The sequence below is a fragment of the Oculina patagonica genome, chromosome 12 (genome assembly GCF_052425735.1).
Source record: "Oculina patagonica isolate OP01 chromosome 12, crgOcupat, whole genome shotgun sequence".
NCBI lineage: Eukaryota > Metazoa > Cnidaria > Anthozoa > Scleractinia > Oculinidae > Oculina > Oculina patagonica.
In genome coordinates, this window is record NC_135769.1 from 17,830,396 (window position 1) to 17,854,700 (window position 24,305).

The 24,305-nt window shown below is 36.1% G+C and overlaps 1 protein-coding gene across 2 annotated transcripts in view; it reads left to right on the plus strand.

The window, feature by feature from the left end:
- The window catches only part of LOC144632475 (uncharacterized), a 40,665-nt gene extending 20,596 nt beyond the window's left edge, over positions 1 to 20,069 (plus strand). Inside the window, exons 2-4 of one of the 2 annotated variants that reach the window (XM_078491143.1) lie at positions 15,257 to 15,461; positions 16,521 to 16,699; positions 18,594 to 20,067. In XM_078491143.1, coding sequence (XP_078347269.1) covers positions 15,272 to 15,461; positions 16,521 to 16,699; positions 18,594 to 19,037 — 813 coding nt within the window. In that variant the 5' untranslated portion in view covers positions 15,257 to 15,271 and the 3' untranslated portion in view covers positions 19,038 to 20,067. Of the gene's footprint in view, positions 1 to 15,003; positions 15,462 to 16,520; positions 16,700 to 18,593 lie in introns of those variants that run through there. The other variant, XM_078491142.1, reaches the window with a different exon arrangement.
- Positions 20,070 to 24,305: the final 4,236 nt, after the last annotated feature.

A 24,305-nucleotide genomic window follows, 5' to 3' on the forward strand; every position in this document is an offset into this window, starting at 1 on the left:
GTGAAGTTTTAATTACTGTAAGGGGCTTATTTCTTTGTAAGACCATTTGGGGGGCGGGGAGGGGATGGCTTACTGGAAACGAGGGGCTTACTTCAAATCATGTATCAGTTAGGGTACAGATGATAGAAATAAAGTCGACTGTTTAATGTTTTAGTGCTGTTTGTTAACACATTTTTACAAACTCACTGCGCCTTTGGTTGAAAATAAGCAGTCTATCATTAACATCAATCATTATTCGGTGTTGAATTTTTTGTTATTATATGCTAAACTAGCGCCGTAGGTCTGACAACTAAGATAGCTCATCAAACAGCTGCTTAAACGGCGGCTAACGTTTTATTTTGCGGTTAAAAAATTGCAAAATAGTCGCCTTTTAGTTTTCTTTAATTCATTCTAATGTCATTCAAAGCAAACACAACAAATTAGTGAATAGATTCAGAAAAAAATTGGAAAACTGAGAGAATATCGAAAAGATTTAATGCTGTAAATTACAATCTTTTTCTGAACGGAAGTTCAAGGTTTTTCGATCAGTACAAAATTTCCCTCCTTTGAAGTTTAGTGAAACTAACCGGCTTGTGCATGAAACAATGCCACTCAGGCTCGACAAATACCGAGTCCTCCTTTCAAAAAGCTTTTTTCCTACTAATGAACGGGACAGCTGACAAAAGTTGACCATGAGCTTGCGTGACATAGAACTGATTCGCGTGCCAACCCATGCCATTTAACCACGTTTTTCGATTTTTGAATAGTCTTTTTTAAAAGAGGTCTCATGTTTCTCAATCATACGTAATCCTTGGTGCGAGAAGCTTTTGTTTTTTAGATTCAGCTTATATCGTAAGAATGGTATTGCCAAATTTAACAGCAGCGTGTTCGACAAACTCTATAGTCATTGTTGACACTGAATAAATGGCAGCTTAAGAATTACTTGTTACAACTTAACAAGGTCATTAAAATGGAAAACGTTTCTCTTTTGCTCAATTGCGGGGAATAATAAATTCGTGGTCTTCGAAAGACGAGAGGTATAAACAGAACTTACGGTGAATTTTCGATAAAGAAACCGATTGTAAGTTGCAAATGGATCCTTCTATTTAGACACGAGTTGGCGTCAAATTAGAAGACAGATATTTCACGTGATAGCATTCAAATATCGTTTTTAATAGATCAATCAAGAGTGTTTATAACTGCTGAACAGGCACCTGTCTCGGTGTTAAGTGTAAACCCATCGATCGACAGTACTTTCAAGCGCCATGTTGATTCATGTTAACAAGTTTGGTGAAGGCTATTTGTGGGGCGGTTTTATATGTTAATCACCCGAGCAAAATAAAAATTTTAATAGCTTCCAAGGAACCATTGGGGCTCTTCTGAAGTATTCTATGAGATCTGAATTTTTATTGTTAAAGAACTGGACTGAATATGAAAACGTGACGCATTAGGCGCAGCGAAAGGTGTTTGCACTTTAAAGGCGCACTTAGACAAACAAACTGGGTTGACGGTTTTCTAGGCGGGTTTGACGTGGAATAAAGGCAAGTAGATCTTTATTGTGTTTAGAATTTCCAAAATTCATTTCGAACCGTTTCCATGGATAAGTTTTCATAACTTCAATCGAAGTGTTGTAAAATCCCAAGTCGTTTTAGTTGGATAAGTGCAAAACCTATGGTTTATTTGTTTTTTTCTCTGTGACTGTTTGATTTGCTTTTAGCTGAAAGGGTTTAGTAAATAGCTATAATTCGTGTTTAGCTTAAGGCTGAGCCTTTTAAAGAAACTTTTTTCTATCTCTTAGTTTGTTTTTATAATGCACAGGTGCTCAGAAATTGTTGATCTGAATTGACAAAGTGTGGGCTATTCAACGACGACTTTTTATACGAAAGTAACCAAAATTTGTCCAACTTAGAAATAGCGATTTTTCAATCTTTCTTTAAATCAAGATCGATTGTTCATTAAGATTGTTTTGAGAAGAGGAGTTTTCTATTTTAATCATGATGCAATGGGACTCGATGTACAAATTGCGTCGTACAAGAGAATATGAATATTCTCTTGCGTTGTATTAATGACTCGTGAGCCGTGTTTAAACTTGGAACAGCTGATTAAGTATGAGAAACTGGCCTTCTTGTTAGGCATAGTATAGGCCATTTCAGGTATTTGAACAGGCTGACATTGTAAGCAGTGGACTACAGCGCCATCAATCAAACCCCTCATGCAACTGAAGCTTTTACGGCACAACACTGATTACGGTTGCTTTATCGACTAAAGTCTACTGAAAACATTTCTAAGTGAGTGCCAACGTTTAAAAAGTTTAAACTCAATAACACAGACTTTCTTTATCAGTGTTTTACAAACTAATAAATTTTAATGAACCTTTGCTATTTATGTCTTAATCCTTCAAATCTGTACAGACGTAAAATGAACACATTTTGATACAATTCGTCTTAGATTTTTATCTTAATCACTGAGGAAACAGGTTTTTGAATCACACTTCTATGGTGTGAAGCAGGATTTACAGTAACTGGGTACAATCACAAAGCAAAAATCACCGAAAACTTTGCAACTTTGTCACAGTTAACGTTTTTTCACTAATACACCTATCGGATGATATATTAAAACGAGTGAAACTTTTACCTAAATGGATTGTTACAAATTTGTCATTCATGCCTACTTAACATGCGACCTGCAGTTTCAAAGATACTGAAAAATCTGATACATATACATTAGATGTTTATCGTAATGATCTCTTACGAAGTCGCTTTTCAGACAATGGGTATTAAATCCACTGGCCTGAATCAGGACAAGCAAGCTTGCTTGGGCAAAGGCAGATGTTTTATCATAGAAATAAAATGACAAAGCAGTTAAGCAACAAAAACAACCCGCTAAAATTGGTATAAATCTGAGTTTGTCGTATTTGAATCTCAGCAGTATGATTAAGACTTTGATTTGTACTCTATCACAAGGTGAGAACTTTGCTGCTAGTGGCTAAATTCTAGTGAGTGAGGTTACGAAACCAATAAGTTTTTAAAAAAGTTTCTTTTCATTGAGATACTCATCTTAGTAATCATTACCTTGTAGATCAGTCCAACAAAATATTTTAGCACAATATCATGTAGTTCATTTTGACGTTTTGTAGCAGAAAATAACTTACACGGTTTTAAAAACAATCTGTTGGCTCACTTATGAACTTAGATGTTCGTTGTTGGCGTCCGAGCTGTTTTCTCTGTTGCACTAGGTTATCTCGACTTTAACCCAAGCGTTTAAAATATCATAACGTTCAACGATTTTAAATAATACATAGGTTTGGACACAAACTCTAGAAATAAGCGCTCCTTTCTGACTATAGGTGTGGAAAAAATGAATTCTAACTTGTCAGTCACTAGAGCGCCATTTTAGAGACGCCGTGTTGAATTTTTTGTTTAACATTGAAAGCGTAAACAAAGAGGTACCGTAGTTCGTTTTTAAGACTCCTTTTGCCGTTTAAACGCCTTCAGTGCTACAGGCCAGAACTCGAACTCGCTGTGCTTTTCCAAAACAGAAGTTATATAAGCGAAAAAACAACCAGTTATGTTGCACAAGACAGACTTTTTCAACGTCCCTTTCATTGGGTATAATTACAACTTTAAAAGCGGGTGTTAACTAGTTTATTATTCGTGTGATTTTGTAGTGCCGGACACACAAGGTCTGTTCGTTTTACATACATGAGTGCACTCTTTCAGAAATGGCGAGTTTTAACGAAGTCGTTGACTGTATGATATCGATAGTTGCACTGAAATTCTTGCTCTACAATCCGAGCGACTACATCGTGAGACAAACGGTGATACATTTAATTATTATTGTACCTACAACAACAACACTTTATTTCAACAAAAACAAGACAAAATATCGGAGCAAACCGCAAATAACATGACCGATAACAAGGAGCGGAGAAGCCGCCATTGACTACCACGACGAATAGCAAACGGATTTTTCACGACATGCCAAAGATCTTTCAGGCATGTAAAATAAAATCTGTTGGAGGTTTTACAGCAGTAGTTTATGTAAGCTTGCCAAACTTGGGATATATTTAATTGAAAGAGTATAATAACAAAAAAAACATGAATCCTTGGTTACATCCAGGAGTGAAAACAAATCTCAACATCTGAGATCTTTTACGTTATCAATACGATTCATTTTGAAATACATGGTTAGCACTTCGGAAATGAAACTTAAAAGAGAGACTTAATGGTCAAATAAAGTATCTGAAAATGATGTTAACGCAAAAGTCAATAGGGCACATAAGCCCTTACGTGCCAGTGGGCACGACAAGGATGAGAGAGTTAGAGTGCAATGATGAACTTCGCGTTTTCGATGCCATGCACGCATAAAGATTTCTTTTTTTTTTTGCGAATTTTGCGAAAAACAAGTCGGCTAAACTTTGTATTTTCCAGAAGCAATCCCATTTAAACTTTTTCTCAATGTGTCATAAAAAGAAGCATTCACTTCGAGTGATAACCGGTGAAGAAAAGAAGTCTTGACGATAAATCAAATTCTTCTAAGGATAATTATTGGAAACGCGTAAAGAAATAAGGAGAATTTTAATGTCAATCTCAGGGCTAAAACGGGCACAAATCTCAGGGCTAAAACGGGCACAATCGATTTTGTAATATACCTTGTTCTCGAGTCTTAGTCCAGCGACAAATATAAATTAATAATATTTATTTGTATTCTTTTCACGGCCTCTGCTCAAATTGACTCAAAGGAATATCACTGATCTTCTTAGTTGTTGAAATTTGCGAGCGCATTGAATTTGCAAGCATATTGCTAATCATACACTAATTGACTCGTTGCTCACTTTGAGAAATAGCAAGAACCTGACAAACCTAATTTCAACTTAAAACGTTTTAAATTAAAGACAAACGCAGCTTTCCAGCATCACCCCTGACATGGTTATTAAATAGAGCCTCGGGTAATAAACGTGGTATTTAGCAGGGACATATGCATATCTGAGATAATCGACAGCCAATCAAATTGTCCTATTGTTTCAGATCAAGGCAACTGAGTAAAGTTTAGAAATTATTGAAAATTAAACCTTTCAAACTCTTACAAGGCTGTAAACTTACAGGCAGAAAAATTAATAAAACAAGACCATCCAACACTCATATAAATATATGAATCAGGCGATAATTGCCTTGACACCCTGTGTAATCAGCCAGGGCCTGCTCAATCATTTGCCAATTGCAGAAATGCTAGTTTTCTCGATTTTTTTTCACTTTTATCCCTTGGTCGTTCCATTAAGATGTTGGTTAGTGATTAACATGTTTGCACTTTGGTAATTTAACGGAGAAAATGTTGCCAAAATTCATCAAATGACTGAACATAATCCCTTGATCGTTCCATTAAGATGTTGGTTAGAGATTAACATGTTTGCACTTTGGTAATTAAACGGAGAAAATGTTGCTAAAATTTATCAAATGACTGAATGTTGATGTTGCAATTTAATGGTCTTTCAATTTGCACTGTAACTCAGTGACACTACATATATTATTTTTTCCTTACAAATCAAACCCTCAATGTTTTGTTACCATAAAATTTCTGACATTTATCAAACGAAAATTGTGTTATGTTATGTTCTCTGTTCAGGAAATTTTTAAACGCGCTCATCTTTCAAATAAAACATTTTGAGATGAGCTACTTTAAATCAAAAACAAGTTGTACTGTATAACTGATCTTTGTATCACTGTATTTTGAAAATCATGCGCTGAAACATATTTTCGATCATTTAAATTTTAAAACGCCAATTAATACAGCCGTCCCACTTTTTACCAAATGAAAACATGGTTATGTCACGTTTTTGTCGAATAAATAGCTATTTTTACTGGTATTACGCTATATTCTACTTTTCCCTTTTGCAAATCAAACTTTTTGCCATTCAATTTTGAACGACTGTCTTTTTCAGATTTTGACTAAATCAATTTTCACCAACGCCTTAAGTTTAACCAGGATCCTCGAAAGCCCACTGATTTGACCGCTCTACGATTATTAGTGTTTGCATTTGAATTTATTGTGCTTGTGTACCACTTAAAACGGATTTAAAGCCAATTAATAAATAAATAAACTGCAGCCAGCGATCTTCTCAGCTGCAGTTCTGACTTATTACAACACTTTTTCTTCATTAGTAAAACATTTTGATGTTTTTCGTTAGTTCCGAAGTTTATTTAAATAGTATGATTTTTCAATTATATTATAGCATTCTGCTGTCTTTTGCTTATAATTTTCATAATGACCAAGCCATAACTAACGTTGCAGTTATATTCGCTGTATCACAAGCTTATAATAAACCGTGTACATTGTAATGCTTTTAACCGAATGCTCATTTAAAAGGATCCTTATTTAAAGTCCATGCTAAGAGAGACCGACAAATTTGGCTTTGTCTTTGAGCGGCCCGTCTTTACGACAGATGTACAAACATGCGTGTTATTATACTCGGTACTCCATTGCAATTAAAGGTAATACGGCATTTATTACCCGAGGAAAACATTCCCGTATTTTTCGTGTAGTTTCTCACTCGTGTGAAATCTTCTAAGTCATGGAGCAATATTTCAACCGAAACAGGCAAAATCTTTACCAGGTAATGTGCAGCCTATTTATCAGTAGTTAACAATCTTTTAGAAGATGGCTAGAGGGTTTAACTAGAATAATTCTAAGCGATTATCATTTTGTTGTTTCTTATTCTTTTGTTTCTGTCCTTGTAAAGGGAGCGCGTTAATAGCTAGATTTACAGGTATTTTACTTTATTTTGGCTTCTTTTATAATTGGTAGCCGCATTCAGCGTTTTTCTTTCTTTGCGGTTCAATTTTGTTGTTCCAAATTTTTCTCGTTTTAAAAGATCGCTCTCCGTTACAGTCAGTTCGTAAATCGTCTCGAGTTTTTGATACAACACACACCTTGTTATCTAGATCAGTAATGAAACTGCTTTAGTCAAAAGCTAAGATTCTAGAAAGGAGTTCAAATCGACTTGCTTAACAATCTTGTAAATTGATAGGGTATGAGAGTAACGGGTATTTTTCGGCATTGAGAATTTGTGTTCAAAGTTAGAACAGCGTAGCGACCTTTACTGTCGTCTTCAACACTGCACGATATCTGTTGTCACGATTAAGCAAATGAGTATTTTAGTTAAATCAAGTAGCCTTGGCGACAAATGGTTTAAGTTTTCTTTTTCGAGTGGGGCTGCCGTAAAGATTGTTTCATATTTTACAGCTCCAGTGGCTCTCCATGAAAAGTCCCTGGATTCAGGCAAACCAAGCCCTCCCTTACGTTAACTTATAACTCTTCAATGAGCGCAGGTTAAAAGCTGTTCGAATCAAATGACTTTTGCCTTACCAGTCAGTTTCATAAGGAGTTTCACCGTCGACCTCAATGAACGACTTAGATGCATTTATTTTTTATTCAAAAATATCCGAGATGACCTAGGTGGTGTTAACATTACAAATGATCTTTTAAATGCCATCCGAGAGAATACTAAAGGCCAACTACTTCTAAACGGCCTGGTAGGCATGTCATTCTGCTCGCACTCGCTCGATCACAAGGAAACTTGTGAAAATTAGAAAGCCCCACCAAAAAGATATTTGGCATAGCCATACTGGCCTACTTTAATCGCTAGCACTCTTTAGAGAACGAGAGATGACTCTTATAGAGATTTAGTGTGCATTCCGTAGGCGAATCAAACGATCATCTAACATTCAAGCAACTTCACTGAGCCATCGCGGTCGTGATTTCATGAAATGCACCTTTAAAATGCACCTTTATAATTCACCACGCCAGTAGTTTAATCAGTAATTTTAAAATCACATTGTTGTGCATTGATTGATGAAGACATTTTCAGAACATGTATGTAAAAACGAAGTCGCTGCATGAATTGAGCCGGGGAATTGAAAAAACGGAAATGCAGTATAATACCAACTTGAGAATAATTTAAAGGGTTGTTCTTATTTTTTCTTTCTTTCTGTATTGCTGGTACTCTAAAAGCACTTTCTCTGACTTAAGAGAATGGCACGACAACCTGCAGAGTAGACAGACAAAATGACACCATAACACGGTAATACCTATCAATATTTTATTCCGTATTCAATGCACCTATGGCAAAAGAAATCTTTAAAAATAACGAGAGCTGAAACAAAAATTAGGAACTAGATGCTGATCTCGGGCGTTTTATCTTGCTTAAAAAATAAAATGATTTAATGAAAAGCTGGCCCACATGAATGCTCGATTTCATTCACTTTATCACGAAGTCTTTTCAAAAGGTTCTCTGCGGTAAATAACAAAATGTTTGTCAGCAAACTGTTCAAACCGAGGTGATTTAATTTAAATTGAGCAGCAAACGATAACTATCATTAAATGTGTTTCACAGTGTCTTAGGCATAAATCAAAAGGAATACATTTAACCGTTTGAATCAATTCAAACCATTAGATACAGCCGGTATGGACTCACTGGTCGGTCTACATAACTGGTGGATATATATTCGTATAGACCACCAGTAAGTATACACGTTTGTCGATAACTGAGTGGTGACGTACTTTCTATTGATAACAGGTACGAATTAAACCCGTCAAAATGAGCTTCCCGTGGGAAATGTCCGCACGCTCCAACATAAAATAAACAACGTTTTACCTTCATACCATGAAAATATCACGAACCTGTATAGCCAAATTCATACCATAGAAAAATCCGACCACATGTCAGTAACGAAATGCAGGTAATTTATGATGCGTGCGAGCCACTGGCAGGTAAAATAGTTTCCGTGAGCAATAAAATACAGAATACTTTAGTTAAGATTTCATAACACTTCTTACCTTTAAGAACTATAAATTTATAAAACTGGCTTTCAATTCTTTAATTAGCCTTTGTTTTGTGACAAAATGTATCTAATCTTTCTAGCTTCTCATTTTGTTTTCTGATACGGCCGCACCATGTCAAACTTCAGTGCATTCATTTTTTTCATTTTTCCACCTTTCGATGGCTTTTGCTCAGTTTATGAGTTAGGACACCGGTTTAATTGAACTTTTGGCAGTATGGAGACGTAAAAATACTATACACAGAATAAGACCACAAGCAAAATTTACAACAATGAATTTTCAACGCTGAAGCATTCACGTTTGGTATATTACCCGCTTCGGCTCGGTTCTGCTCGGTCAGAAGTACATCAAAGATCAGAGTGAAGTGAAATATAGATACGCAACATTGTTTCAAATGCTTATTTTGTTTATTTTAAAGAAATGTTTTTTGATTAGCTGCAAGAGGCAAGTTGAAATTTTAAAGATTGTCTTCTTACTGAAACGCTATCAAAGTCGTGAATAAAAAAATGTAGATCCGTGCGTCAGCCCTCATTAAAAGCAGCCCAGAGCAGGAAAATAATAGTTTTAACCTGATTTAACCAGTTTGATCATTGTTAAGTCACTCTCTTGGAACAAGACACGTTAAAGTCAAGCCTAGCCACTGCCCATAAGTTCAAGTATATGCGGGCTATTTTCTTTTTCATTTTGAAAGCTCCCTCTCTGTCTTTCAGTTGACTGAGTTTTCTTAGCATGAACAGCCATGCGTGTATCAAGTATAAAATCCTTCCAAGCAGTGAAGTCAAAGTTATAACGCTCTTTATCTTTAAATTCAGATGGTTTTAGATATGACAGGATTTTATATACCTGTGTGGAACTTTTACAATCAATCCTGAATCGAAAAAAAAACATTCCTTCCAGTTTATATAACAGAAAAAAAATCCACAACCTCAGACCTAGTGGCTCCCCTCTATTCTTCTTTCCCTCTGCATGCGGAACAGGTAGAAGAGATAACTACTCCGCATTTAATTTGTTTAAAAAGCCGTCTCTTTGAATATGCCACCAGTATAGATGGTGTCAGGCTCCCTGCTGTTTGGCTATGAACACCCTGCGGCTACCTCCTCTGTGCTAATTTGAACGCCTTTCTCGTTGCCTAGCTCGACTGCACAGCTTTACGGGGCTATGTCAGGGATTTTAAAAGATTTTTGAACAGCCCAAATATATATGTTCGTATCACCCTGTTGGAGATCGAGTTTCTCTCAGCTCAACATAACTAGGTAGTTTAAAGGGACTATGTCACAGGGATTTCGCAGTTTTTTGGTCTAAACTGTTCTGAAATAAGTGGTAGGCAACTTTACCCATGAAAAACATTGTCTTTGAGCATTAAACGGAAGATATAACCTTTATTTGGAGATAGAAATCAAACTTCGGCTATAAATATTGATTTTTTTTGAAGGTGCGCGGAAACAACTTTGAAACTTTGGCTAACGTTTTCAAATTGCAATCCATTTCCATCTGAGCCATCCGCAGCCAAACTCGCTTTTAAACAGTTTAATGCTTAAAATAGAGATTGTTAATAAAAATGGACCATTTTTTTTTTTAAGTTTTCTATGACACAAAGTTATAATTTCCGAGACAAGAGCCGGAACATTTGCTTGACAGTTTACTCAGCCGAATTGCAGTTTTTGACTCCTTGTAAATATCTTCGCCTTTTCGTTTGCCTAAACGATCTATAAGGTCCTGCTGCGTGATTCGAATTTACCCAAACCTAGTATACTAGTTTAAACAAAAGTTAATACAACTAGCGGGCACTAAAATTATTATTATTCCAGCGTCCACAAAAATTTAAAGGAGGGCCACAGGGTTTTTAAGTCGTCGTAAGGCTATTATGTGTTACCCTTGTCGAACAAAGTTGATTTATTTTATTCAGCGTTTTGGTACGGTTGTGCCCAGACCAAAAAAAATGTTATACCGTTATAAAAAATGATTTTCACGGAAATCATTCGCTCATCAGAAGCATTGGATACCCAATGTGATTCTTGCATCTCCGCTCTATTATTAATTTATTAAAGTTCAGTATATTGATAGACTTGATAGACATGGTTTAAGTTCGCGAATGCAAGCATTCATTTGGCCTCATTTCCTCGCTTTAACCATCCAGCTCTATTCTGAGAAGAAAAACCCTGTTAAGTGTAAGCTATGCAGATGAAGGCCCGTGCCGAAAAAAGTTTTTTTTTTTTATGATGCAAATGTTTTAAAGCACGTTGCCCATTTTGATACAGATAAAACAAGTTCTCGCCTTCAACACGATACTTTGATAGTCTTTCAGCAATGTTGTTTTGTACTAAATCCACCGGGTCGGTCGCGTGGACCACACAAAATTAATTAAACTTTGTTTCTTGTTTTTTTGTTGTGCCGGGATGCCGAAGTGTTGGTAAGGTATGCATTGACAGTGAAGAGCAGATTTTAAAATTCCACTTGTTTAAAATCAAATGATTTTCATATGAACAGAAACGGTGATGAAAATTATAACTACAAAAGAAATCATTATTTGGCACTTTGGTTTGTTTTCTTATTGAGCTTGTTTTATAATGGAAGCGAGCACGTTTTTAACACCCACGCCTTGGCTTCAGTAAAATGCATGCGGAGTGAAAGCAGAGTTGTATAGATGACATTTAATATGTACCGGTAGTTGTGTTGCTATTCTGCTAAAAAAAATCGGTTAGTACGCTAGCGTTGTTGATCATCCCAGCATCACGTAAGGTTTACAGAGTCAGTCAATATTATTATCATTTAAGGGTAGAATCTAGACGCAATAGAAAAGGCTAACTTTGCATGATAGGATAATGCAAATCGAAAGTATAAAGACAAAATACAAAAACAAAAATGCGCGTTGAAAACAAGGATTAATGGATTGTTTTTCTACCTGCACGGTGGTTTAGCTCCTTTTATTTGACCGAAAATTACAAAGGGCAGCGGGTTGCAAACATATCTTATTAAGGTCATTAAGTAGCTACTTATTCTGTAACTAAGAGATGGATGAAGCGAATAGGAAGCAGAGACTTAGATTGTGGCCGCAGGCGTGAAAAAGAAAGCAGATTAATTCGTAATAACGAAGCTCGGGCTTCGTTGCTTCGGTTTCCAGTCGTCCATCAGTGCCTGCGATATCTACTGGTAAATAAACTAAGAAGGTATTAACCGTTAAGTCTAGATACGTCGTATCACATTGAATAATTAGGTCGGAGCTTACAATATCAACGAAACTGTATCGAACGGAAGATTTGTTTTAGGCGCAAAAGTGTTGTGGCAAGTTAAGTGCAAAATTTTAATACCGAAGAAACAATTTTTCTACGGCTTAAATAGGATCACGCGAAAATTGTGGGGCCAATGAATAACACTGGCTTGTTTTCGTTCGCATTCCAAAAAATAATAGGTGTGTTGAATTGCTCAAAATCTTCTTTTGACTGAGAAAGGGATGGTACATTACAACGCAAAGAGTCTTCATTTTTTAAAATGAAAGCCGAAACTACATCACAGCTTCTAAAACCAGCTCACGGCTGATTACCGATAATGCATGTATCAGTTTAAGAGTGATTTTTATTTGCTTCAAACGTAAACCTAACGAAACGGAGTTTTAATTTCTTTTAAAAAGCCATTTTATTTGGCCACTTTTCTTTCAAAGGTCATTAACGTCGATACAATTTACAATAACACTGAGTTAACACGTAATTATCCCTATCCATAAAGAAAAATGATTTTCGTTCAGCTGTCGCTAAAGTAGTTTCGCTATTCGTTTGCGTCCTAGGAGATTATGACCGTTTAAATGTGATCTTAACTCAACATTTATCCAACTTAGTAGTTGTTGATAAAAAAACCGTAGAGTAAAGCAATTTCAAATCGCAATTACCTTATTATAGGAATAAACCTTTCTTCGGGCCCATTGATACACGAAGCACTGTAACTCGATCAAAAAAGAAAACTGAACCCGATTGGGTTTCATTTGCAGTGTGAGACAGGTGTATCCTTACTCTGCCAAAGGCAAAACAAAAACGGGATAAACTGAGAAGGGTGATAAAAGATTAGATAAGATAAGATAAACTTTATCATGATTTAACGTGGTCAGAACGCTCATACTGGCGTCATAGCTTAAAAGCTAGTTTACAGGTACGCCACGAGATAATGAAAATAAAAATAGAAAAATAAAAACTTCGCTAGAAGTGTACAAATTCAAGAAAAGCTATGAAAATATCAAATTCTTGTTTACGGTGTGGACTTAGGAACAAGGTCAGATTTCTGAAGAAGGTGACTGACTCATGACTTATGTTCATTCCGGCTCAACAACTAGAAGAATTTGCTTAATTAAGATATGCGGGTTGTTCGCCAGTTTGTTTCGCGCTCTCTATGCGTAATACCCTCGTTATCACTTTTTTCAAGCCTTATCGTTTCTGTCACCCAGTGAAGTGTGTTTAAAAGCAATTTTGTAAAAGCAATTTACACGTTTGGTCACGTGATCAGCGCTGATCGGGACAATGAGAGTGGAATATTTGGTTAATGCCCATCAATTTGAATGCTAGCTTACTCAGCTGAAGAAGATGTGTCTTAAATCCTTTTTAATATTTTTCTTGAAAAACAACTCTGAAAAGTCTAAATGATCCAAAGGCAAGTTTCAAGTTTCCTCGTATTGTTTGATCAGATTATTGTTGAAGAATTTGACCTTCATTGTTTTTGATATATTCCGATCGTTTGATTCTCTTGGTCGGTTTCCGATCTCTTATCATGCTTAGCTAAGCGAAATCCGTCAGTTTATTTATTTCCCTTCCACAGGCTTCACAATGTATTTGTAACATCAAAACAAAAAATGTCAGTCTTGTTTTGCTGTAATCTCAAGCTGAATGCTAAAAAAAAAACGGTTTTTGAAAAAAATGCAGAAGAAAATAGCAAAGAACACCATTCCCGGGGTAATTTTTTGTTGTTAAAAAACGTTTTTGGCCATCTGCCGTTTTTAATCTGATACAATGTTTACAGCTCGGTCAATTTAACAATTATCTGTCTTTTTGTCGTCTGTGGCCAGTCAGTGTCGATAAAAGATCAGAATATACCAGCCTTCGATAAGGCTGCCTCTGTATTTATGACAGTTGTCGGGGATATTCGGGTGAGACGTTTAATTAAAATCTAAAGAAATTTACCTGCTGGAGAGACCAAATATAAATAGAACAACGCAATTCTTTTAAACGTGCTGTCTGGAATTAGTCAGGGAGAAAAAAGGATAAATATTAAATTGCAAACGAAAAGGAAACGATACTTTAGACGAATAAAAAATCTACCGAAAGTGTTATTTTTATATGGCTATTTAGTTGCTAATCACTCATTCGAATTTTAATTTACCTTCGATGGTGCCGAGGTGTGTGATCTCTTTAAATGATGAATTTATTTCAATTATTTTTTCGATGCAGCTAGCTCGTCAAATTAATTAATCATTACTCATGCTGTTGTTCTTTTCTTTGAACAAGGCAAACGCACTTGACTGAACATGACAAGTTGACAACAAGCCGATATCGAACGCGGACTCTTCATTCACAGTATTCCAAATTTCGCTTTTTGTTTTTGTCCCCGTTTAGGATGGCTTCTCGAAAAGTGTGACCATTTGGTCGAAGCCGCTTTGTTCAGGCGACGAGAAATTGCTCATTCGTCGAGAGGCTCGAAAGGAGCAATTGACGCGTATTTTGCGCCCCCTAATTTTAAGTCTCCTTATTACATGGGGAATAATTCATTAAACTATCACTTGTGATCCTATTAGCTCTAAGCTAGATACCAGCTGTGCATACGATGAGCAGGTGAAATTTTCGTACCTCCCACAATTCAAATAGCAACATGGAGTGTTTGCGCTAAAATGGCAACCGAGTCGAATCCACATTGAAGCGATGACAGCTAGGCCTTACTAACTGGTTCACGTCAAGCTATCCTTCACGGGTACATCCTTGGGAACATTTCCCTCGCTAACCAGTTGTGCGTTATTACACGGTTTAATTCAATGTTCCTTTCGCTAATTAGGCAAATAATTTTCCAGTCCCGAGCCTTTAACGCCCGAACCCAATTTGGTGTCGGTCCGGCACAGCCAGCCAATCACAAGCCAGCAAGCGAAAAACAGCCACTCTTAGAGGCCTTTGTATTATATTATGACCAGTTGATTGAATAGTTATTTGATTTGCAAACTTCAGGATGAGCAAAGAATACACTTCAGAATTCATTGTATAATTCCATTAGCAAAAAATAATAGGCAGGCTTTAAATATCGACATAATTCGATATTTGTAGTCAGCCATTTGGCCGCGCGCCTCGTCACATCAACATCGAGCATCACCGTTTTAGCAAACTTGATCGCGTCACTAAAATAATCTTAACCGGTCATTTTACCTTTAATCATGGAAAGTAACTTACAAGGGCATCCTCATCGTACATTTTTTCAGTCGCCGTTCTACGCGATGGTGTCTCCCCGTGGCCAGAACATCTCCAGCGCCAGCAGTTTGCCGTACGCCGCGGATGCTTGCTGCAGTGTTCCAAGCTACCTTCAGCCGTATCACCACTCCTTCGCCAGTCGCCCGTACGAAGTTCCCTGCGTGTATCACCCAAGTTCTTACGTGGATCCCCAGCTCCAACTCGCGGCTTTTCAAGGTAAGAACAAATTTTAATTTTCGATCGCAAAATAATCACTTTTAAATTGCGTGAACGAATTTCAAGCTTAGAGTTTGTTTGGTGATTCAGTTTTGTCTTTGATCTGTCTCGCAACATTAAGTAATTGTTCGTGCCGCGAAAAATCGCATTAACTAATTTGTTCTCGACATTTTGGGGGCCGATAAAACGATGTCAAATTCTAGATGAACTTATGATTAGATAAAAAGAGAGTGTAGAAACTAAACACGGTGATTTTTCACCGGATTATCTTTTGCGATAACCGAGATTTGAGGATAAACCAAGAGATAACTGTAACAAATTAACGTTCGGCTTTGTTATCAAGATTTTCATTCCGTTTTATGCCGCCTCTTGGTAACGAAGACACAAGGGAAATATTTCCCAAGCAGAATAATAGCTAAATCAAAACAGAAGCAAAGAATGATCGCAATATTGCTTTTCCAAATGTTACAAACAAGCGACGGACAAGTTCTGTTGTTACGTTCCCGAGGAAACGATTTTGAGTAGAAAAATTAAGAAATTAGTGTCGTCGCTTAAACAAGCGTTTTAGTTGTGAAAAGAATTCAGAGTGTTCGTAAAAATAAATTTGTTAATTATGCGCATCACGTATGAATTTAAAATGTGGGACATTAATTTTTTTTTAATAAACGCTATTACGTAAAAGACACCGTGTTTTAAGCGATAAATTGGACTTCCTAGACGTAAGCGAGAGACAAAGCAAAAACGCATCGAAATATTTTTTAGCCGTTATCATCATCTTTACACTTTACAAGAATAACTTTGCTGCCGTTGGCTGAAAAGAAACAATGAATAATTTTCCTGAACATGTCAAGACGATAACAGGAAAAAGTTAACGTAAGGGCAATACTCTAATTTTCAGTGAAGTTTTCCACTCTAATGTTGCAAATCAGAATAAAAAAGAACACCCTGCGACACGTTTCGAGCTTTTCATTAGTCACACCCTAAAATAAAGAAGCGCGCTGATTAAAAGAAGAGTTACAAGTATTAATGAGGGCATTTTTAATTTCATTCTTCCCACAGGCCAGAGATTCTTAGATCATCTACGTCCTCACAAGCCCCGTAGGATGAGAGTAAGGACGAATTTCAGCCCGTGGCAATTGGAGCAGTTGGAAAGAGCGTTTGAGACCACGCACTACCCCGATGTTTTCATGCGCGAGGCTCTAGCGCTGAGACTAGACCTCACGGAAGCCAGAGTCCAGGTACAATTTATGTTTCTTCGTTGTCTGCAAATAGAAACCACAGAATTTAATTTTTTTGTTTTGCTATTTCGTCTGTACCACTTTTTTTTTAATACAAAACGCATCCCTCCGGTGCACTTCGAAGTTTGTTATGAAAATGAAAATCTGTTGCTTCGGGCAAGATCTTTCTTAAAGCCTGGAGTCCGGATCAGTCTTAACCGGATCCAGGACTAGGACAGGCACATAAAAGCAGTTTCTTTTCAGGCTAGTGCTTTTCCTTTTTATTTGTTACTAGACAATTTGTTTTAGGACTTAAAAATCGAATTTAGAGCGGATACAGTTGTATTTGTCAATTCCTGTTTACAAGTTATTTCTCTGCTTTACTGTACATCACAGCTTTACCTCCTAAGTTAAACAGCTGAGTTCCACACCCCAAAATAAAACATTTATTCAAACTGTTACTGTTTGTCTTAGCGATATTCCAAAACATCCTAAAACCTCGCTTGCGAGACGGTGATTTCAAAGCTAAATCGAGATCAGAGAAAGAAAAAAAAAACGCAACTAGCTGTGAGAATCATTCAATAAAAACATCCTCTTTTATGAAACTTTCTTGGTCGATTTAGACTGAAAAACCTTTGATGGTAAGCAAATTAATACAAGAAACAAAAACGTATTTTTCCGGTCGAAAGGTTAAAGGAAAAACCACACAGTTGTTTCATAATTTTGACGTCGTGTCATTTACGATCTGTATTACTGTGTTAACCTGTTGTCTTGTTATTTAGACACGTTATCCGTTAATTCCTTTTTCGCTTACATAAATCATGACAGGTGGGAGGACTAAAACTAGCCAATGAAACCCGCTAGCCAAAGCAAAACGGAAAACCCTGGCTAATTCGATTGAACTCCGCACGCATTGTCTTTTCGTTTCTCTCGGAAGCTTCTGTGTAACTTGAAAAAAGAAATAAATGTAACACGAATTTTATAAACATCAAAACACCATATGAGCATCATAATCAGTGTTATTAGCCGCGATCACTCAGTTCGCTTTTTATTAATGGTTGGCACGAGCGACGGTTTTTAAAAGAAAGAAGCAATTATTTTCCCCCCATCGAGGATGCGATCTTTGTTTGTAATGAGAGTCATTGTTTTGACTGAATATCTATCGCCACACTTAGTTCTTTTCTTCGCTGTTTCAAAATTCAAAGCGTGCCATGCTGTATTCAGTTTCTTTTATTTTCTTTTAATTGGAAATTTTTAATCAAAGGAATTGACATAAAAGTACCAAATGTTACTCTCCCATCCCGACGCAATGTGGTTTTTGATTTGATTTTCTGACTTCAAAAGCGCGAGTAGAAATGTTTGGGTTAAAACTCAACACCTTTCGTCGCTTTTCATTATCCGGAATTACCATTAAGAAAACAGTTACATCTAAAAACAGGAATAGGTAAATGATATCTAAACCAAACTTGACAACAGATGACTTAAAATGCAAATTCTCTTGTTCTGCTGATAATTCAAGTATCGCCGTCTATTGTTTAATTCCACAGCGAGCATTTACAAGCAAGAAAAGAATAATTGCTTCCTAATATTTTATTTATCCCACCTTGGCACATGAAAGCGTTTTGATAAATGCGTTGATTTTGACTTCACTTGGTATATCAAAACATTTATTACATGAGAGGTCAACAATTTTTTTCGCTCCCAAACAATACCAGCTTAAAATGGATAAAGATTTTGAAAAGAACATTGTTAAAAATTTGAAATGAAATAATTTTAAAACATGCAAAAAAACCAGTCGTTTTTTGTATTGATGGTTGTAAATATAATAATGGTTATTGTATGGTGCCACATGCTGTGAGAACACAATGCTTTTAAAGTAGTTTTTTTAAAAATATCCTTTGATGCATTTTCTCAGGTATGGTTTCAAAACCGACGAGCAAAATGGCGGAAGAGAGAGAAAGCGAAAGATGGTGAAGACGCGGAGAAAGATTCAGACAATAACGAGGAAACAGAAGAGAATCCGGAGAAAAAGGAAGCCAGCGGAGAAGACCGAGAACTTAGCGGCGATGTGGAAATTAAAAAGGAAAAAGGCAACGGTGTGGATTTGGAAGGACAAGAAACAGGCGATGAAGAGAAATCGGAAGACGAATATAGCCAGGGGACTGCAGCGCGAAAGTCAGTCAAAGAGGAGTACCCAACGCAGTGTGGGCGATTTAAGGGATATGGCCATGTTTATGCCGAGAAAGAACACAGCCCGAGAGAATTCGATTATTTTGAGAAGATAAGAACATCAAGCATCGCTGCACTTCGACGAAGGGCTAAAGAACACGAAGTGCTTTTCACTTCACAGAATTTGTGATTTAAGATAATGAAGATCATTAGAGATTGTGTCCAACGATTCTTAGTTTGACACGTTGAACAGCATCAGTGACATAGACAAATGAACTCTTTGTCATGATCAGTGACTGATCGTGTTGGCGTGTTTCGTGTATACTATAAGTGTAAATAGTAGTTCAGTCGATGCGCATTTTGCGTATGTCATCTCTAAAGAATACATCTCAGTTTATTAATAGAGAAATGATGAGTCACTGCCAAATATTGATTAATAAAAATATAATGTTTCTCGTTTCTGCCAAAAACGCAACAGAGGCAAATGTCACAACGCTTTGTTTGGTGACAGAATAACTAAACAAATGTTAACTCAACTCAACAACCTAATTTGTAGTCGTGGGCCAAAACACGTCAGAAAAAACAGGAACGATCTCACGCCTCCGTACTTTTACTAAGAAAAAGCTCCCAGTCAGTATTCCTATCTCTGCTATTTTTGGCTGGTAAATTTTAAGATTAACATGTAAGACCTCTCAACAAGTGTCTTTATAAAGACAAGGTAATAAAATTGGATTATGTTGCTGTCGAATCGAATTGGTAGAACGTAGAAAAGAACCCCGAGCTCTGTCGTGGACGCCTTATCTTGGCGAAAAATCAGATAATCTTCTGTATAGACGGTAATTATCTTAATTTTGATTCAGATACGTTTTGTCGCTCTGATAAAAAGTAACAAACATTAGATAGCTATCAGGAGTATCATTGTTAAATATTATAATCAGGTTGTAAAATTATCAAAATCGAGTTAAAACTCTGTATGTAATAAGTTAATGGTCGTTCCGGCCAAGTACTTGAAATAAAACTACGCGGTAAATAACATTGTCACTATTTCTTGTAAGGACCCTTTAGTGAGGCAAATGGAAGCAACATTTTTTGGTGCTGCCCTTTCGAACAAGCTTAATCAGTCTAAAGCGGCTTTTAACAAACAAAGTATTAAACTTAAAGTTAATTAGAAAATTTGTACACCAATTTGGTTTATTAAATATTCGGTTTCATTTGATCCAAAACAGTAGCAACGGTAATTTTGAGCAAGTTTTTAAGATCAAATTTTCCTTCTTCTTTTGTTATTCACAATCATTAATCATCTACACAAAAGAAATAACTCTTTTATAACGTATTTTAGATTTTTCGAATTATAATGATTTATTCGTTAACCAAGTGACTCGATTTTGTAAAGGAGCTAATGATTGAAATATTTCTGGGAGATTTTTTTAATCAACTTTCATTTTCATTTTGCTACGTTTCTCTTTTTTTTTTACCTCGGATAAAAAAGAAACTCAAGCGCTTAAGAAAATCAGACACTTGTTTCAGACGGACTATACGGCAAACGGCAAACGCGAGCTTGCCTTTCATTTTGTTACCTTTTTATGGAATTCCATAAAAATAAGGGAAAAATCCCACATTCGCAACAAACACAAACTACTCATTTCCGCGTACGAACGCCAAACTGCAGACGGCAGAAGTTGAATTTTTGCCGTTTGCGGGAAAAATAAACGTCATGCTTAACCTAATTTTGTCGTGGCATAAAAAAAGAGGAAATTTAACAGCCTAACCAGTTCGAGGATGTTTGGGCTAAAAATCAAAGCGCTAGAAACTATTCCTTAATCAGATACGTTTTATATATTCTGGCCTGCACTTGAGGCCACATACAAGGAGCAAATGTTATTGTAAAATTTTATTTAGAACAAAACTGAAAGCTCTAGTGGTTTTTAGCTGTACGATCACACATTGTATTTCAAACATTTACAATTAACACGACTCACTAAGCGCTGAATTGATCGCTGTTTATTTACTTTCCCCTTGCGTTGTTCTCGCAAAATTGATCGTGTATTTGCCTTTTTGGTCGTTTTCAGAAATACGTCAAATACATTTTGCTGATGTCTGTACGTTGAACAAGCTTTCCGCGCAGATAGAATAAATTTGCTACATTGTAGCGTACTGGTTCAGAAAGGCGGGGAAAGTGTGAACCGAAAACTTGGGACGACCGTTTCGGGTGTTTTAATTCCAGTTGTTTGAGGTGCATTAGGGTTTTTGAAGTGATTCGTCAGTTTTCTTCGTAACAGCTGATGGATAAGCGCAAATTTCGCTTCAGAAATTAAATAAATTTCAATTTGCTAGAGCTTTAAAAGGCAAACGATGTCGCGCAAATTAAATAGGATGAAATAAATCTTTGTATTGAATTCGCGTTGTTTCGCGAAAATCAATTTGCCACTCTCTGGGTTTGAAAATACTCTACATTATAATTTTATTTTTATATTGTGTTGCGCGGTGAAAAAATCAAAGGCCCGAAAATTTAATTTTTCAATTTACTGATAGCCTTAAAGGTCAAACTGCTTGGAGGATTAATTAACCTAGACAAACGAGACGTCCCGGTTTTGTTTTAGTTTTGCTTTGAGTACAACCTAGTGTTTTACAACATTATTCGCTTATTAATGAGTGTTTTTCGGTGCTTAACCTTTTCATTGTAGAGTCTGAACTTTTTTCGTTTCATTTAATTTAATTTTTAAATGGCAAACTTCAATGGAATGACCCTAAGAAAGAAATATCTTTCAAGGTTTTAATATTTTGCGATTTATATATATATATGATATGGTAATCTGGAGTGAGTTCGAAAGTTGCGTGCAAACGCAGAAGAATTGTTTTTTAAATTATTTTCTTCTGTGTTGTGTCTCGGACCAGTGAACTACTGATTTGCTAAACGCCGCCTAAAACAGCCATCACGGAAGTGTCAATTGAGTATTAGAACACAAAAACTACTTTCTTTTATTTAGTCTTTAATTTATTCGTGGGAATTTTTTTCCAGGGAAAGAATACGGTGACCAAATGAACCATTAGATATCCCATTGTGGGATTCTCAAAAATCGGAGGTCAAATTTGAAACGCAAACTTGAGCTAAGTACAGAAAACCCACTGAGTGAATGAAATGGTCTTAAAATCGCGGATGTCGGCGGTGTCGCCACATGTTAAGTTCTCATAATTATTATCGTATTTCGAAAATCGAATTACTCATTGCTTCCAAGCTTATAAAATGGATTTTGTTCGGCGCAAATGAAACGAATTAATTGCAAATTCTTAATTGTTTACGCGCGCCGAGCTACAAGACCTTTAAAGTTGTGGGAAAATTTAGCGCCGTCCCAAACGGTGTTTAGCATTTTTTAATTCTTTAAAAAAGGGCGATAATTTTCCAAAGCACAAGTAAAGGCTTGAACACATTACAGTGTTTTAAATAATTTAGTGCCTTGAAATGAAACTTATTTAGTAGAATTCTGCTTTAAAAAACCCCATAAGTTTTCAGTAAATCGAAACTGATTGACAACAAAAGAAATAAAGCCTTCCTTCGTTTTTCATTTCATTCAATCCGCCAGATCATATTCGTGTTTGTCGTAGCTGCTAATTTTCTTTGGAACATCACCTTCGAAATTTTTCGGTTTTAGCACCTGGGTCAACAGTACTCTAAAAGGTTTACGGTTTTATTTACCCAAAATCAAAAACAGTCGATCAGTATCAAATTCGTCAAGTAATTTAACACGCAAATTGTCGACGCTCATTTGAATTTAGAAGTCATTATAGGTTTAGGTTGCCAGGTTGTTTAACTTTACAACCCACAATCTTGTCAGGGATACATTCTTAATTAATACACGGCAAAGCGATATTTTTCATCGATTACTACTCGCAGGCTAGGTAAGCGCGGTCCAGCGCTTTTTTAAAATCGCTAAACTGATATGAAAATTAATAATTTCAATTGTTTCATTCTTTAATTTGTCACCAACAATTTGCGATCTATTTCTCTGTTCACGGCTCTTAGCTTAACAGTTTCATCGCGTACTTAGTCAAAAAATAAAATAACGAGACCGTTCCGTTCCATTTTAGGAGAACTTTTGCACTTGTTTTTGTTAATGCATTTTTAAAAAAGCTATCCAAAAACGGGATAAATTCTTGGTTACCAAGAGAAGATATTATTAGGTTTTGAAATATGTATATTTCCATCTACGGACACTACATGAGATACAAAGAGAAAAGTATCAATTACCTAATTTTGCGCGCAAGGCGAAAGGGTACATTTTCTTGTCTAATCTGAAAGAAACGAAAAGCATTTTTTAAAGTGCTTTTTGGACGTTCCATTTCGACAAAATCTGTTCACTTTTTTCTAGCCTGTGTAAATCAGTTGTTGTATGCCGTGGGACGGCTTTGTCACCGGGTAAAACGTTTGAAGCGGACGGCGTTTTTGTGGCGTTTTAGCCGTCCCAACATGTCTCAGTGTAAGGTCCGGCAAAAAGACATTAAGAAAAGATCATCAAAATACTGAAAATATTTTATATTGCTACACAATTACCATGATTACATCTTATCTATGTTAGCTTAAAAGAAAGACAAGGGAGGATATTGTTAAAAAAAGTCAGTTTTTCAACAGACTGTGATCTCTGGCCTTAACACCTGCTCATACATTAAAAGCAAAATACGAGTTAAATTTCGGTTAAATCTCAATGACTCCTGTAAAATTTCGGACACTGAATTTAAACAGAATTGCGGATAAGGCTATGGTGAAAACTATGGTGATAAGATAAAGGAAATAATAATAATAAACATTTACAGATAAGTGTATTAATGATATTTGTGGTCTTTATTGAAAAATCAAAAGTCACATCTCCAGGTACCATTAAATCGATTTTCGGTAATTTCAAATAAACAGTTACCTCCGTTAACTGATTTACGGACGTTAAACTTTCATGGCCTCTAAAAAGTTCGGATGGCTTGGTTGTCTTCAGCAAAACGTTTGTCTGAAATTTAATACATCCGTAAACTATAGGTTTTAAGTATCACTACACTGTTCAGAAAAAAATTACATTGTATAAAGAGAAATTGTCAGCTGACCTGAAACCCTTGTTTTACATACGTTTGAACACTATTCTTAATATGTGTCTCTCTCATTTTATGCAACTTTAAGGTGCCGCCATAGGTTTACTGTAGAAGGTCTCACAGACATTTGAGAATTTTTATTTTTTATGCGGTAGATCTGAAACAAATAGGGAAAAATGTGGACGTCTAAATCAATCCGAACAGAAAAGCTATCGTGTAGGGTTAACCTATTTGCCATTTTATTCTTATCTTTGATCCCATTTCTTTAAAATAATTCAACTGTTATCCCCCTTTAATTATGAGTCAGTCTGTAGCAATCTGTTTTAATCTTCTCCAGTCTTAACCTGTCATGTTCCTCTATGGCTCGTTTTTTCTGTTGTTTCAG